Genomic DNA, 17,195 nt, shown 5'->3' on the forward strand with positions numbered 1-17,195 from the left:
TCACTGTTGAGGACTGAAGAGGACTTGCTGGGAGTTTTTTACCTCATCAATGTCCTGCATCTCCAGAATCCACATTTGTTACAAAGCAAACGGTGACTCACCAGAACAATCACGTTCAGATTCTCATGCCCTTGGGCTCTCCTGATACAAATATACCGCACTGCCATGGAGAAGATGTATTCTTCTTCTTCTTCTTTCCTTTGAAGCAGATCAGAGGCTTTCCTGCCAAACCCATCAGCGGCTCCTCGGTCCTCTCTGGTGCACGCTGCTAGGTTGTTAAAAAGACAGTGTTGATGTTGAGCCTGATGCTCATGTCTTACTGACACTGCTGAGACGGGACTACAATTTTCACCCAGTCATGTACCACAGACACACAACACAGCCTCCAACAACTTGAAATTGGAGTGAAGTTAACCAGGGATAGTTATCCTGAGGGAGATATGCATTTGAATGTCCATGGACTCCCAGCAGATATTGCCTTGTCCTGAGGGTGACTGGGGCCTGCATGAGTCACATGATAGAAGCTTCAAAGGTATTTGTTCATAACTCCAACTGGCAGCGATGTTGGTGCGATCCTTTGTGTTTGAAGTTATGGGTCCACTGCAGCAACATGCACAACTTGTTTGTTTAGCTCCCTCCTCCAGCACGTGACCACGGGGTCAATCCGGTCTCCTGATGTTGTATTTATGTTCCTTGAGATTGTGTAGCTCAGGATTCCTCCCAGGTTATTTGGACACTGGTGAGTTAAAACACTGTTGTTTGTCTTGCCTGTGGTCAGGAGCAGCATTCTAGATTCTAGACACCGGAATGAGTTTTCTCCACGGGGTGTCTGGACTTAGTGAGACTAGACATGAAGCTCTACCACCTTATCTAGAGAAGCCATTTCAAATGCTGCTGGTATCTTGCCAGGCTGCCTCCGGGACACCTCCCTAGGTAGCTGCTCCGGCACGACGTGGACGGACAGTATCTTCTAATAGTACGGAAATTCCACTGTAATTTCCGTACTATTAGAAGATACTTTTTTCACACGGTCTGAACCCTGCGGCTTAGACAACAACACAGCTACTATATGGATTTTTTTAGGCGTCATGCTGCCAAGATATTGAGCCTCAACCAATCAAATCACGGGCATTTCTATTTATCTTATAGTGCTCAAAATGCACTTTTTTCGCGTGCGTGTCTCTTGGAGGACTGAGTGGTGTCAGGACTTTGGACACATGGGTTAAAACTGCACATTTAATGTAAATAATAAATGTGACAGGTTCATGATTCAAGTTCAGAACATTGCCCAGTTTGTTTCATGAGTTGGTCTCGATGCTGGACCCTGTTTTCAAAACTAGTTTAGAAGTGATCCTGATGCATTTTTAAGACGGGTGCACCACTGACTCACTTTCTACGCTGCAGACAGCACCACTGCACCCACGGCTTATAGACCGCTGCAGCGTATGTATCACCAAGATCTATTTTTCTTCTTGAATTTAGTGGGTGCGGCTAAGATTCCAGTGCACTTGATAGTCCAGAATTTACGTTACGGTAAATGAAGGAATCATGACGGATTAGATCTGTGTTATTTGTAAAGGCGCTACACAATTAATAAGATTGAAACAACCATGATCTTGTCGTCATGTCCCTGCATCAATTAAAGGAGATATTATTAATAACCAGCAATGAGTGACTGCTCTGTTAAAGCAACTACCAGGGGACGGGGAAGCGTTTTGCATATAAAGGGGATTAAACGTGTGCCTGTTCTGAGCCGGACGGGTTGGCGAGCGGCATTTCAACGTTGTCGTCGCGCAATTAATATAAACATAATCTACCTGCTTACAAAGCAACTTTTGTAATTAGAGTTATGAGTGCAGCGGGATAATGATTCTACGGCGATAATGACGCCAGGCTGTTGGCAGTCGCCGCATTGTTTGTGCAGCGGACTCTTGACATACGGGATACAATAGGACACAATGGCCGAACGGACAGCTTTTGTTCCTGCCCTGGCAGATTCGATAACTGAAAACAAAGTACACCTCACCGGCCAAACAAATGAACCGAGGGGACACATTCAGACAAATACAAGTGGGACGGTGCTAGGATTGGGTTCATGTTCAGGCTCAAGACTTGGTCTGGAGGTGACCTCCATTAACATGGACACAAAACAAGAAGGCTGGTGATGAATATGTGTTATGACAGAACCATTGCTGGTGTTATGTCTACTGGGAGAGTCGTGCACTGTCATAGCCTCGTGATGACACCAGGTTCTGTTTGGAGTTAGTTCTGCCTTGCGTTGTCACTTTAAGTTGGCAATGTCAACTTTACATGTTGCAAGACTGACGTATGGCCTTCCAAAATAGAGGCCACAGATTAGGACACGATGATGGTGACTGAAATGCTACTTGGTATCTATAGCACCACCACATATGGCAAGGTGTTTAATAGAATGCCTAATCCACAAACTTGCAATTCTGGGATTCAAAACTCAACATGAAAATAGTGTCTGTTTGACACATTAGAAGTGAGGATGTGTTGCCCTGTGATGGACAGAAGACCTCTCCTCTACATGCTGTAGTACCAGTTATGGAACTGATTTTTGCTCTGAATGGACAAGCTCTTGAGATATTTTCCATCACTAATGGGACAATTTTGAGACAACACTAGAGCTGAGCCAGAAGGCTGAGCTCTCCATTTAAATTCACCTCCAACAATCACCCAAGGCTATAAACAAGAGACAGAAGCTGTGGGACTGTGTTTTCTTGCACAGTTGGAGCATTGACCAGATGAAGAGGTGTTGTGTACATCCTGGCTTTGGAATGTCTCAGCGGACCTACCAGAAACTGCACTTGTTCTGCAGCTTCATGAAAATGGCAATATGCTCAGATGACCTTGTAAAACACCCCCAAAAAATTGAAAAATCAAAGAGTCATCCATCTGTTTTGCCAAGAGATGGAAGTGTCCTTTAAAGAGATGAGGGGACATTTATTTTAATAAATTAAGAGTTGTCAGGGACGACATCCAGATAGGAGACACTTAGGCTGGTGGCGTCTGCAGCTGTGCAGCCAGCGAGTCCAGAGTGCAGCCTCTGGTCTAATCCATCACCGCCAGCGAGGGGGCCGCGGGGCCAAGCGCTCGGCTCTTCCCTCCAGGAAATAATCAGCTTTTAATTTATCACAGATCACATTCATGAGAAGACGGATCACTGCGGGGAGGCCTCGTGTGACCACATCTGTCTTCAGTCACACCGGGGTGCTGCAGCATTTCTCACCCGTGCCAATGAGATTGTGGTTAAACATTTCGCCTTGTAAATCCTTGGCTGGACAACTTGAGCACAGCACATGCCGAACATGTTCGAGGGATCCATTTCATTCGGGACAGCAGGGAGGATTTACTCCCATGTTGTTCTTGGATTCAGTTTGTGAGGACATTGTTTAACAGGTGGTGGAGATATGGCGGGAAGGGGCCCAACAGAAAACAGCCCGCTTAATAAACCTTCCAGCCTGATGCTAAATACCTTCTAAGACTTCAGAAAACCAGGATTCAGAAGCCTCTGCATTAATAGCTGCCGTGTCTTACGACTCTGGTGATACTTAAACAGATAAAAAAAAGACGTATAAAACATGCCACCTCTTATATTGCTAGCATTTTCTGCTCTGGTTGTTGGCTAGCCAAATGAATCCACAAAGTTTGATCTATTATTTTACACCTTTGAAAAACACATACTCATGGAGGGAATTCTAATTCCTCCCTTAATCCTCAACTTAACCCTCAATGTTAGCCTAAGTGCTAAGAGCTACTGTATGTCTGACTCAGAAACAGTTGCATCCTTAGACTGTGGGGGGCAGCACTGCACAAAAGCAGTTCAGTCCGTCAGTTCAGACGAAGAATAACAAAAGATCGTAAAATAAAATAAATCTCATGTAACAATGAGGTAAATAATCCATGAAATGGGACAAGATAGTGCAATGGTTTTTATAAGAATTATAGCTACTTATTGGCTGAAAATACGCAAAGGATTCTGGGTAGTCTGGCTATTCCTCAAGCCTAAGTTCGTCACTATCATAGTTACATTGCTATTAAGCTATTCCTTAGTCAGAAAGTTCTTACGTTATTCAAGGTTTCCTCTTCTGTTTTATCATTGCACGTTCTGCTGAGCCTTGTCTTTGTTTATATGTGTGATGCTGCTGCACCATAATTTTCCATGTTGGGATCAATACATGTATCACATGTAGCAGGTTCCCACACGTTTCCATGCTTGAGCTACTTTTGTGCTGTAAAGATTTTATTGTCACGCCTTTGATGCTGGGCGCACCTCAATATATCAAGTCAGGATTCTAAACCCTGCAAAAGGAGTTCAAACCGAAGTAAAAAACGTATTTGTATTAGAGTGAATAATCCCTGAATCGATCCTGATCTGGTTAATTTTGTCCAGCAATTTTCCGTCCCGCAGCTCGAGCCAAAAGTGGGACAATGAAAGACGTCTCCCCTCGTAGACTCGTGGAAAGTGAATGCTATTATGTAAGTCAACCGCAGGGCGTTCTAATGGCTTCAGATTTGTCTTTGGCCGCAACACGCCGCCGCAGCGACCCTTCCAGTCACCGGGATGATTGGTGGCACAACTTAGAGGAAGAGGAGACATGTGATCTATGCTGAGGGGGAAGGACAGTTCAGCCACATGCCGTCCAGCCAGCCCACCGATCACTCCCCCGCGCGGCGGCAGGTTAATCCTTTTATTGTAATGAAGTGAGAGGGAATAATGTACTATGAATGCGAGATGCTTAATCCAGTGTTGGCATTTTTATGAGGGAGGAGTATCCGCTGTGACACGGAGAATTGAGTGTCTGCGATACACAGGGGTCATCTATCAGCAGGAAGAAGAAGGAAAAAGATATTTGAGTGTTTGTTTGTGCGTCCAGAGGAGAGCATCTTTCTTCTACACTACCACCGTGATGTTGGATAAATCCTAATTGGATGTATTCATGTTTGAGAGACGTAAACAAGATGCTCCGTCAAGAGACTGTTTCCTTTGGTGCCATCCGTCTGCTGTGTGAAATGCAAATTATTATTAGTATTTAGAGGTATTTGAAATGATCCTGAGTTCAGCCTCATGATAGAGAGATGCTTGTTATCACTACCATCACAGCGATGTTCTTGAACGGAATATTCTCCCCCTTTCCTGGTGGTCTGGGATCCAACAGGAGTGAATGGAAGTTGGTGTAGACAGGAAATGAAGGACGCCCTCGATTGCTCTCCAGTTTTGGAAAGCTGAGTTGAAAAGACTGGATGATCAAATGAACTCAGCTCTTATGTTGTTATGTTGACTCAGGTACCTTGGTTTGGGGCCAACCCGAGGTCCTTTTGGTGCCTTTAGATGACCCCACAATCGCAGTCCTTCCAACCTCTATGTTGGAAAATGAAGGTCAACTGATGGGAAGTATTTCTCTATTTGACTCAAGCTGAACAGAAAGTTGAGACCGGCCAGATCCAGCTCTCCTTTCTCCCTCCTCAATATGGCGTCAAATTGCCGTGGATGGCAAACAGGTAGCAATTAAAAAAAACAAAAGTTGGGTTAAATCTACAGAAATTTCACACAAAAAAAAAAAAGCGATCACCAACACGTGTGACTTGATTCTCACAGAATCTCGGTTGCACATAGAAGGAGCATTGAAGCAATACAGGTACACAAGCTACAACTCATGTTACTGTGATGTCAGTAGATACAAATGTCTAGTCATGATTGATCGCACAACAGCCATAGTTAACTCGTGCTACAGCCACGGTTAACGCACAATGAATTGCGCTACAGCCATAGTTAATGCAAGGTTAATCGCAAAGAAGTTCAACTTCACAAATGTGATATGAGCGGAGCCGGTGGTGTAAGCATGGCACCATTTGACAGAAACAAATGGTAGAATTCACCATAGTTCAGTGTAAAATGCCGTCTTCATTCATACAGTAATAGTGTCGGGTGTCAATTGAATCTGACAACTTTTAAAAATGGGGTTCAATGTTCGCCGATGATGGCAGCTTTGTGTAAACACTCCACATGAGATGATGAACACGGGTGGCTACTGAGTTCACCTCGACAGTTACTGCTACCAAGTTCAGCTTGAAACCATCTGTCATGACTTTAAAACTACCCTTGCCATTCAAAAGAACACTAGCCCTCCTTTTATCTCAGCTGGCCTCAGTACTGCTCTGCTTCCCAATCTGTCTATCACTTATTACTGGTGGCGCATTAATCATAACTGCAGAAATATCAATGGCATAAGACGTATTGTAGCTAACACATTAATTTTGAGAGCCTTAGCGAAACCACGCGTCACTCTAAGTTAAGCATGAAACTAGAATAAAATCCAGAATAATAATTGACAAAGATCTTCAGAGTAGACTTGTCTGCCTTCATTCCTTCCTTAGCTTCACTGTATGTCAAAGGCTAAACCGGAAAGCCAAAAGGCTTCGGGTCAGATTTGGAATAGCATTTTTAACAAATTATGTGTGTGACAAACTCAAAAACTTTAAAGTTATTTATGTACAATAGAAAGTCACATGCTCAGTACTGAACCAAAATTAGTGAGATATACATTCAGATACTCATTTTAATGGCGAGAACGTCCGTTCAGTATCAGTAACAATCGGCTTGTGGCTCTGGCTCCTTAAGCTCCTCCCTGTTGACCATCCTCCTCCTGGAGGTTTCAGTCTCCGATGGGAAACTAGCAATGATTTCAGTCTCTGGTGGATTAATTGAGTTCAACTGAGCAGTCATTGAGTCAGATAAAGACAGAATCGCGACTTTTCGCACTGTTGATTCAGCGCCGACACAGGAGCGTGGAAATCACTACAAACCAGCTTCCGGAAATTTCCTGGGATCCGCAGGACAGCAGGAGGATCGAACTGACCTCTGCGTCCGTGCTTCTGTGTGAGGCAAATAAATCTCGCTCTATCTGCAACCCTCCGCTTCATTCATCAAATACGACAGGTGTTGGCTTCAATTACCAGCCTGGTTACCAACTACTTGATCTTCGATGAAGGAGCGGCGCCCGACATGCCGAGACCCTTGACGCCGACACCTCCTTCTCCCACTGACCATTGGTTTATTTATCAGAGTCGGTTCTTATCTGACACAATTACCAAGAAAAATGAGGGAAGCCTTTGTTGTGTTCAGGAAGGACAACGGTTCAATTGAATCCGTCTGGCCAGAACTGCTCACGATACTGCAGCATTCTCAGCCTCAGTCTTGACCCCGCTCTGCAGCAATGATCCGGAAGGTCCCTTTGTGTCCGATGAATGAAGGTCCAGATTCAATATGTCAGGTCTGTCTCATCTGTGCTGCATGTTCAGGTCCCTCCGCTCCTTCCCTGAGTTTCCACTCACACTTTCCTCTCCTTCGGTTAACCACTGTGTCCTTATATACCCGACCTTATCCCCACACCAGATTATCTTGGAGCCACGCGCCTTGTTTTCCACCATCATTCCTTTTCATTCCTGACCTCTGACCTCAAGTGCTGGACTGTTATCTGTCTTGGCTGCTTTGGAAACCAGTGCTTGTTGGAATGGTGTTCCAGTAGTAGCATTTGCTTGTTAGCTGGAGTCCTTCCCTCCTTCTGTTCGCTACAAATCCTTATTCTGCTTGTGAGTTTGGGTTTACTTTATCTGTCCTGTACGGGCCTTGCTTCATTCTCTGCATTTTAAAATGATAAAAAAATAGGGGCAGGAATCGATTTTTATATATATATATATATATATATATATATATATATATATATATATATATATATATATATATATATGTATTAATCACAGGTTTTACAACAAATGAATTGTGGTTATTTGCATATTAATACTTGAATTTCAGTTGAATCTGTTCACATAAGCTTTAGCTTCATGGTGGAAGGGCTGTAGTGATGGGCAAAGCTGCATAAAGTACACAGTGTCAGGAACTTAGAATATTTGAGGGAGCTTAGCGAGAGACAAGTCGTGGGAGAGTTTACCATTAGGAACCCGAAGAAACCATCTGGCGACACAAGCTGGCGTCGAGGGGTTGATATCAGTGGAATGTCTGATGATGAAATGCACGCCAGCTGTGTCGCTCGGAAAGCTGGAGAGACAACAGTAAACGGAAACAAAAGAACAACTGGGAATCAAAAATCCAAAATAAAAGCGTGGAAAATCATGGACATGACAATAACAGTACAGACATAAAAAAGGCGGACATGACAATAACAGTACAGACATAAAAAACACATTTTTTTGAGCTTCTATCCTGAAGTTTTTTTTAAACTTACACTTTCCATAAGTAACTTTTTGTCTTCTTCAACATGGAAGCTTTGACATAGAGACATAGACTTTATTGTCCCCTGAGAAAATTGTTTCCCACAGCACCTATCATATTTTGGAAGGTACAGTATTGTACCGTAATGCAACTGGAATTGGTGACCAAAAAATGTCCCTTCAATGGAAGAAAAATTGAAATTATGGGATGATTTAAAAACAAAATCATTGAGATTATTTAGTCCGAGGCCAACTATAAAGACAAATTTTAGTCAGATACCTGCGATATTTGCAAAGTCACTACTAACCCTTTTGGATTGATCTGAGTTTGCTGACTCAGCGTAAATACTTCTCAACAACTCCAAGAGTCTAGAATTCCAGAGTCATTGAAGCCTCACTGATTATCCATATACTGCTGGGCAGTGATGTCTCAACCAGTATATAACTTGATCACAAATACAATCCAACATGTCCTGCTCTGATAAAATGCTGCCTGAGAAGAAAGCTTATACCATTTAAGTTTGTAGTAAAGCCCAAGATTTGGAATGCATTTTCAGGAAATGTTGATCAAGAAAAGGATTACATTTTGGTGGTCGTTCTGGATCACCATCTGGTCATCACAAACCTTTGGAAGTCACTCAGTTGTGGAAAGAGAAGAGTAGCTCTTTTTTGCTTTCGTTCGCTCCTACAGTGTTTGTTGTGTGAACGACGTCAGTCTCATTGAGCTCAACTATATATCAGAAGGTACCGAATTACGTGGATCAATAAATGTAGGGCAATATCATTGGTTAAAAATATGAATACTGAAGAGTTTAAATGGAAGTTCTAGCGTCTTCCTCTGCTGCCAAGGTTCAATGCCCATGATTCTTAGTTCCAGCCTCTGAATGTATTTTCCACTCAACTAAATGGTGACAATAGTGTGTTCTACTTATGAGGATCAGTGCTGCACCTCAGCCGGTGGGCGATCGCACTAAAACTTTAAAGCCTAGATTATATAAAAAGTTGCTTCATAATGAGTAGGAGAAGTGGCCACTTTGAGATTATAAATTCATGTCAGAAGAGCAAATTGGCTGGATTCTCCCACAACGTGACGGGAGATGATCAAAGGGAAGCGGCCCTCATTTAAAAGCAGGGATAAACGTCTTCTCCGTGTGAGCGTCTCCGTCTCAGTCTTGTACTTTCCTGTCAAGTGTTCCTCATCTTCTCAAAAGGTGCCGGGCGTGAAGCGAGCATCCTAGTGGCCATGATAAAGCGAGTCGATCTGATTTGAGCCGAGGCATATCCAATTCAGGGAGGATGACTTGCCCGGGGAGAAAGGTTGCGCAGAGCATGTCTGGCCTGCGAGATGTAATCAAACAGGGGTGAACAGGTTGTTCCACAGATGGCTGCTTGGAAGAATCCTCCCATTTATTTCCATACTATAGACGGTCGCTGTCACCGAGCGCAGGTGATGTCAGCTCGCCGCCGTCTTGCACACACCGATAACTTCGCACGCTTCCACCTCACCTGCCTGGAATCAATTTCAGGCGTTTGTTGTGGAGAAAAGTGGAGTTCGGCAAACAGAGAAAGTCAATTTGCAATCTTTCACCGAGTCCAAGAGGCAAAGCCTTCGAGGATTAGACATTTTAGATCCAACGGCTATACAATTACAACTGGAAGGAACTCGATAATGGATTGAAGTGGTTGTCATGGAAACTGCTTTGCGTTTGTTAATGCTTTAAAAATGTCATCGGGCGCGGAAGTGTTCGTGCTGTTCTTATCGTGTCGGACAAATTAGCGCTCCGTCGCTCCTAAATGTTTCGCCTTCTGTCCCCAGATTGATGCTCGGTGATGTCTGGACAGTGAGCAGCGCGATGAGAGGGACATGGTCGGGGGGCCGACCCCTCCTGGTAATGCTTCTGCTTAACCTGGCCAGCTGCCAAGAGACTCCCCTAGTCCCAGGTAAGACATGCTGCGAAATACCCGCCACCGCTTCCTCATCCCATCTGAGACCTCATCATCACTTTGAGTCTGTGTGGCTGTCTGACGATACGCGACTGACACTGTCAAACCCAGAACTGTTTTCTGCTGCACAATGCAACTATTGATTTGTGTGTTTGTTCACTCAAATTCAATGAAACAATAGAAGTGGAAGGTCCCAGCTTGGGATCAGTGAGGCAGTTTGTTTGCACCAGACACGAGTGGATGTCACGTAAGACTGTGGATCAAAACTGTGTTTGCTTTAACCAATCTAGCACCATGGTGAAGGCAAAGCATATTCACTCGATAACACATGCTATCGAGATATTTCCACAGCTGTCAGTCAGCTGGAACCTGGTGTTGGACTCATGAAGATCTCGATTCAGCTTTCACGTCACAGATCTAATGCAATTAAAGCTTGTTTTTATTTATGTATTGTTTTGCTTTAAAATGAACATATAGCGAATTTACATGTTTGTATGTACATTTTTATCAGACATTTATTTTTTCATGATATATTTTCTAGATTCTGAGTATTTATTTATTTATTTGATGAGTTGTTTGATAGCTTACGACTTTGCTGTGGGTTTTTTTTGTAGCATTGTGTTTTTATGTACAGTGATGGTTGTTGTGTATCTTTTATGCCTTGGGCTTCTTTGTGTCTTTATTGCCTGTTGCTGCTGTGACACATTGAATTTCCACATGTGGGACAAATGACGGATATCAAATGAAATCTATAGGTGTTTAATCGGAACGTAAACATAGTAGTAGAAGTCAGTGGAGGTGTGGGATGGCAGGGACTTGAGCACCTGAAGAAGAGCAGTTCATGATTTTGCTGTGTGTGTGTTCGGTGGACGACCTACAACCGTGTTTGACCAATGCAAAGGTTTTTCGATTACAGCTAAGATATTGTTTGGAGTATGTTTAAATGTGTGACCTGTGTTTAAGAAATGATTCATGGTGGGATAAATTCACAAATGAAAGTTGTCCGGGAACGTAATCCCACAAATTAAGGGACTATAGAAGCAGTCCCCCGACTCCACCGAAATAAAATCCTGGTTATTTGAAACAACTTTATTTTCTTAGTTTCCTGATACAAATCAAAATATTTTCTAGCATTACATTTTTTTTATTAGAAACTGTCGAGACCCATAGTCTAGGTCTGCAACTAAATAGTACATGAACACAAAAACTAAAGTATGTACAGTGTTGTCTTAGAATATTTTGGAAATTGTATATTTGATATTCTGTTTAATTTTCTATTTCAATTTTAGTAGCACAAAATTCAGTTTGAAAGGAATCTATCTTCTCGCTGTCGTGGAATGTTTCCATACTTTGGACGTCTTGGGTGGCGATGCCTCCTCAGTGGAATAGAGAGTGATGACATCACGGCCAGTCAACTCACGAACACCTGCGACTATCTCAATAGTCGATTATAGTTGACTAGTTGTGGCAGCCAGACAGTAGGCTCAAAGGTTCCAATAAAAACTGAACCTGGATGACGCATGTCTGACAGGAAACTTCTGAGAGCCAACACTTTCAACATCTTTACTATAACGTAGGTGTTATTCTGGTCATACTTTGTCTCCATTTCCTCCCAGTTCTCTGCACAGTGTCCTTGTTGCCCTGCTCAGCACACATGCTGCTGTTGTCCACACGCTGCTTTCTGTTATCCACTTTCTGCAGCTCCTCTCCTCCATCTTCTACCTTTCACCTCTCATTCATTTCTCTTAACCATGTTGAGCAGCACCATCGTCTTCTCTCCTGATTTTCTTTTGCCAACCCTATCTAGGAAGCAATTTACTTGTCAAGAAGAGGGCAGACAGTGTGTGGCCTCAGTTTGGCTCTGATTCAGCAGCCCATGTGTGTGTGCGCGTGCGTGTGGATGGTGAGGGGAACTATAGGTAAAGTGCTTTCTATCAAGCCTCACGCTGGATTAGTGGTTCAGTCCAGAATAAGGTTGTTGCTGCTTGAGTGCGATGTTCTCATGTCGCTTCGATATTTAAAGAGAAGCTGGTGGTAGACACATTTGCATGAGTGCTGAGATGGATATCATTTTCATGCATATTTTGGTGGTATATTTGCCTCCTGCGTGATGAGGTGAATTTAAATGAAGCTCTGATCAGCTTTTAGCACATTGGAAGCTGAAGTTTTACTTAACGTAATGTTTCTCATTATAGTGCCACATTCAAACTTGTTCAAAGTATCAATTTTTCAAACTCTTTTCTGCAGCATGAGCACCTGCTTCTGAAGTGAAAACACTGTTCCCTCTTGAAACCAGTGTTTAAAAGTCTGAACAAAGTAGCTCAGACAAACCCAGTGGGTACAGCGACCAGGCAATAAGGAAACAGGGAAGCGCAGATATTTACTTAAAGAAGCGAGATATAAAGAGCTGTCAGTCAGCATAAAAAAAGGAAAGTGATTCACTGATTTCGCTCTCACCAAGAGACAGATGCTCCGACAGGAGACGGCTTTCCCACATCGATGAATAAAAGTCCCGGCTGTCTCCGGTGCAGATCAAGCTTCCTGGAATTGTCAGAGGTGCAGAATAAGTTTGCTCAAGGCTTAAATTATTTTACACGATGAAACGTTTCATATCATCTTAATGCACCAACCGTGTGTTTGAAAAATCCTTTACAGCCGACCAAGCCATGAGAGCTCTGGGACACGCTGACAGGATCTGAATTGGTCCGCGAAGATTTATAAATAAAGGTGAATATCGACTGAACCACGGTGGAGTTGAACAGTCTTTCCAGGTTTAGCAGGGTTTGTAAATCCATAAGAGTAGAGGGAGTCCATGAACTTACCTATTACCAAATAATATAAAAAGTTGGTTTAAAAGTAAAAAAAAAAAAAAGAACTCATATTTCCGGACTATACCCACTTTATTTTCCTACAACGTTTCACATGTCCTGCAACTTATATTTTTGGACATTCATCCATCACTAGTCTAAACAAATGAACCCTCTATCTAGCGACTGAAATAGTAAGATCCATGATACAAGCGGCAAAAGTAGTTTTTCTCTGCTGGGTGTCTCTACTCTCCCTTGAGGCCCTTTCATTCTCCCTTTACTGGATGGATCGTAGCCTCCTGCCAGAGGGAAGAGGAACAAACAGTCCATGACCAGGGTGAGTAGGGTCTGCTCTGATCCATCCTGCATGTCCTGCAGATCCAGGAGACATACAGGTCCTGAAGAGGTGGCAAGCTGCAACCGATCACCTTCTCAGCAGAACGTACAATGCGCTGCAGTCTGCTCTAGTCCCTGGAGGTGGCGTAGTTGTACCAGACCGTGATGGAGGAGGTGAGGAAGGACTGGATGATGGCTATGTAGAACTCCACCAGTAACTTCGGCGGCAGTCGTAGTTTTCGTAGCTGCCTCAGGAAGAACATTCTCTGCTGGGCCTTCCTGATGAGGGACCTGATGGTCGGCTCCCATTTTCCATGCGTTCTTTGCATAGGTATTGCTGTTCACCAGTATATCCACCAGGGGGAGCAGCCCAGTGACACCGACAAACTCCAAAACCAACATGACGACTGCGAAAGACGTTTTGATAATGTACCTCTCGCACAAAAGACTAAACCGAGGCAGCGTTGTAGGATCGGTCGGTGAGGCAGTTAAATGTATCGCGACTGGAGGACGGAGAATTTCCACCACTGTTGTGTGTTCCTCGTGTCTCACTGGAGCTACAGCAACACTGCCCCCCATGGTTTCCAGTGGAACTGCTCCGTTTGGTCCGTATCCGTGAGCTTTGTGGAAACATACAGAAATACTAGAAGGACTTGAGAGCTTCCAGGAAGAGGGAAGTCTGGACCTCAGATAATAACATCTCTATAAGCGGCAGCAAAGATGTTAGGTCTCAAGTCGGGGCCCAATATTTGGATCCCCACCTGTAGTTTTGTTGTGAAGCATCTGATTTCCTGTAATTATTAGATGCCCTACTTTATATCGCCCTCTAAAGGGCAATGCGAACTCTCTGCCTCAGAGTGATGCATGCTCCGAGAGAGGGATGGAGGCAGATGTCGCTGTGTGGTCGCTCCCGCCGTCCCTTTACACTCAGTGTGCCGCGGCATGCCACCGCCGGGTGATTAAATATGTGGTTAATGCAGCACCTTGAGAGTATTGAATTACACAGGAGCCACGCTGACCTTTTTAAATTACAGAAGCAATTGTCCAAGACGGCGGAGGAAGTTTATAACAGGCAGGATGGAGCTCGGAGGAAGATGGAGCCTCTGACTCCCTCATGTATGTGAGGCACGATTCCACCGATTCTTGTTTGCTGTTTTGTCAACAGACAGACGAAGAAAACTGTTTCATATCGTCGTGGATTAGACGCTCGAGACGCCCCGCTCCCTTTTTTTCTCGGAAGCCTTTGAGTCAGCACATTTTAGGTCGACTGTGATCTCTGATTTAATTTGAGGCTGAAGCTAGAAACCGGCGTCGTCTTGTTGGCATCGCTGCCACGAATCATGACAATATTTCTGCCACGTCTCGGCTTGGCAACCGGCAGACAAAAGCTTTTTGCCAATGAGAAGTAAAACATTAAAAACCAAAGCGACATGGAAACAAATCCAGCCACTTTTGTTTGAGCTGTTTCTCCAATAGTGTTTGAGTAATTGTTGAGGACAGTTTGACGTTGCCCATAATGAAATTGCTGCTTCTCTGGAAAGTGCGATACGCTTTTGTGACACTTTGATTCCATTTAGAAATATTAAAAGGCTTTGTCACGAAGCCGTCTGCGGAAATCCCTCCCTCGGAACTCCTTTTGTAAAACAATATCAGTCCTGTCGGCTGCGTCCCACTTGCATTTTCATCCCTCACCTTAATGTGTCGTCTCACTTCAAACTCAAGATGCTATTTTTCACAGATTTCCGAATTCAGTAGTTGGATATCAAGAATGAGATGGTGAATAAACATTCACTTTAAAGAGGGTGCTTATCTTCTTTTGTATTCCATCAGGGCTAGTCTCAAGTTTCCACTCCATGTCCGATGACCTCTTTACTTCTATCCGCTACATTCTTGGTCCAGCACTGTGAACCTTAGTTTCTTCATCTCAGGGTGCTCAACCCGGTCCCGTAGGCCCGCAGTGGGTGTGACCTATATGTTAACCAATCAGGTGTCAGCTGCAAACAAGCAGCACTAGACTGGCAACCAACTGACGCTTAAGACAGCTGATAGCCGTCCTTCTGTTTTGTTGGAAGAAAAACCTGCAGCCACTGTGGCCTTTTTGTGGCTCAGCTTCAGGCCCCCGCTCTAAACCAATGATTCTTAACCATGGTTGGGCCGTGAGCGCCTCCTAGAGGGCCGCTAGAAGTTGTCTTGTTTTACACCGTTGGGCCGTGAGGGCCGCGAGACGCCCAGTTTTAATACATTAGCGACATACGGTGTCATTGAATTGACTTGACAGTTGCAAATCTGTGATGGTTAACAACTATGGAGAAGTTCTTGAAAAGAAAAAAAATGATAAAGTAATGATGATGAAAGCACTTGTTGAAGCAGTTGTGAAAATTAATTTGAACATTTTATGGCAATATACTCATTTACACTTCACTTATACAGTATCTTCTTTGGAGTTTTATATATATATATATAATTTTATTTTATGAGATTTAGACATGGTTTTATTATATTTATTTTATTCAGAATTGTATTCAGTTTTCAAATTTTCTCAACTGTTTGCATCAAGTGTATTTTATTTTCTCTTTTTTTTCATTCGTAAATTCAATGAATATGACTTGCACCTGGTTCCTGCTGCTGGTTGGACTTTTCAATGACAAATAAATATCCTGCAATGATCACATGGTTTCATGTCATTTTGTCACGTTTTTCTTTGTTTTACATGCAAGTATGAAATCCAGAGTCATGAATCGGTTCGATTGAATGGGCCCGGGGTCCATTTGTTCTGGGAAAGGTGGGCCCCGAGATGTGCTCTAAACCATACATCAATTTCTTCTTCACCTCCTCTCCTCATTTTTGAGCTCTAACAATGGAAAACTTTGCGGTGTGAATACTCTGACGTGTCCGTCTCTTATATCTGACACGACGATTGGATGTCACATCACAACTTGATGGAGTCATGTTCCTGGCTCACATTTATTCAAAACTCCTTTTGAAATATTCAACATCCCTCTTTGTTTTCCCAACACAAAATAGAACCTCTCTAACCTCACTGTTTAAAACATCGCACAGTCCTCTTGCGTCTTGCGGCGAGCTGGCTGCTTATCATCCCGCCGTCTCCTTCTCTCTATCTGGCCTCCATTTCATTAAGGAGCAGTGGGCACAGGCCAGCGTTTCCTCATCACACTCCATCCACCCTCCGGCTCTTATTTAATGATGGAAAATCTGCTCCGCGAGGTCTGGGCGTTTGTTTTATAATCATTCCCCTCCTCTTTTTTTTTTTTTTCTATTTCTCACTCTCACTTGAGTTGGCTGCTTCTGAGGTGAAGGCTTGTTTGTGGGCTGTCAGGAGCTCTTTGAGAACACGCCTGCTTTCACATTTTGCTCTGAGGCTGGAAGACTGATGCACTGCTCTAAACTCTAAACTTTGTTTTCACCTTCAACTTTGGCTCCTCATTGATCAAACTGGATCAATCGGCGATGATGCTCAAAACCACAAGTGTTTTCGGGGCGGTGCCAGCAGTTTCCCGGAAAATCAAGTGTCTTCATGTGTCCTGTCATCATAAAATATGCTGAGCGTATTAGAAGTCATTACCACCTACACGTGCTGCAGCGGCCTGGCAGGCGTTTAAGTTGTGTACTTCATTAAGATTATGGTGCTTCTTTAGATTATAGAAATGATGGAGGCTGTTGAGAGTTTCCTTAAATATCACACGCTATCTTCCTCATATTTCATCACAGGAGGTTCTGCTGTAAAGCTTGATCACAGGTTTCTAGAATAATATAATATAATATAATATAATGTAATCCATCATTTTAAGTCTCCATTGTAAATTCATTCATAAGCAATTTCTCTAATTCAAA

At 43.4% G+C, this 17,195-nt stretch overlaps 1 protein-coding gene across 3 annotated transcripts in view; it reads left to right on the forward strand.

The window, feature by feature from the left end:
* Positions 1-17,195, forward strand: part of robo1 (roundabout, axon guidance receptor, homolog 1 (Drosophila)) — a 244,898-nt gene that overhangs the window by 15,832 nt on the left and 211,871 nt on the right. For all 3 annotated transcript variants that reach the window (XM_053872781.1, XM_053872777.1, XM_053872779.1), the window contains exon 2: positions 10,073-10,197. In XM_053872781.1, the coding sequence (XP_053728756.1) occupies positions 10,077-10,197 (121 nt within the window). In that variant the 5' untranslated portion in view covers positions 10,073-10,076. The remainder of the gene's footprint in view (positions 1-10,072; positions 10,198-17,195) is intronic.

The sequence above is a fragment of the Synchiropus splendidus genome, chromosome 8, assembly GCF_027744825.2.
Source record: "Synchiropus splendidus isolate RoL2022-P1 chromosome 8, RoL_Sspl_1.0, whole genome shotgun sequence".
NCBI classification, from domain to species: Eukaryota; Metazoa; Chordata; class Actinopteri; order Syngnathiformes; family Callionymidae; genus Synchiropus; species Synchiropus splendidus.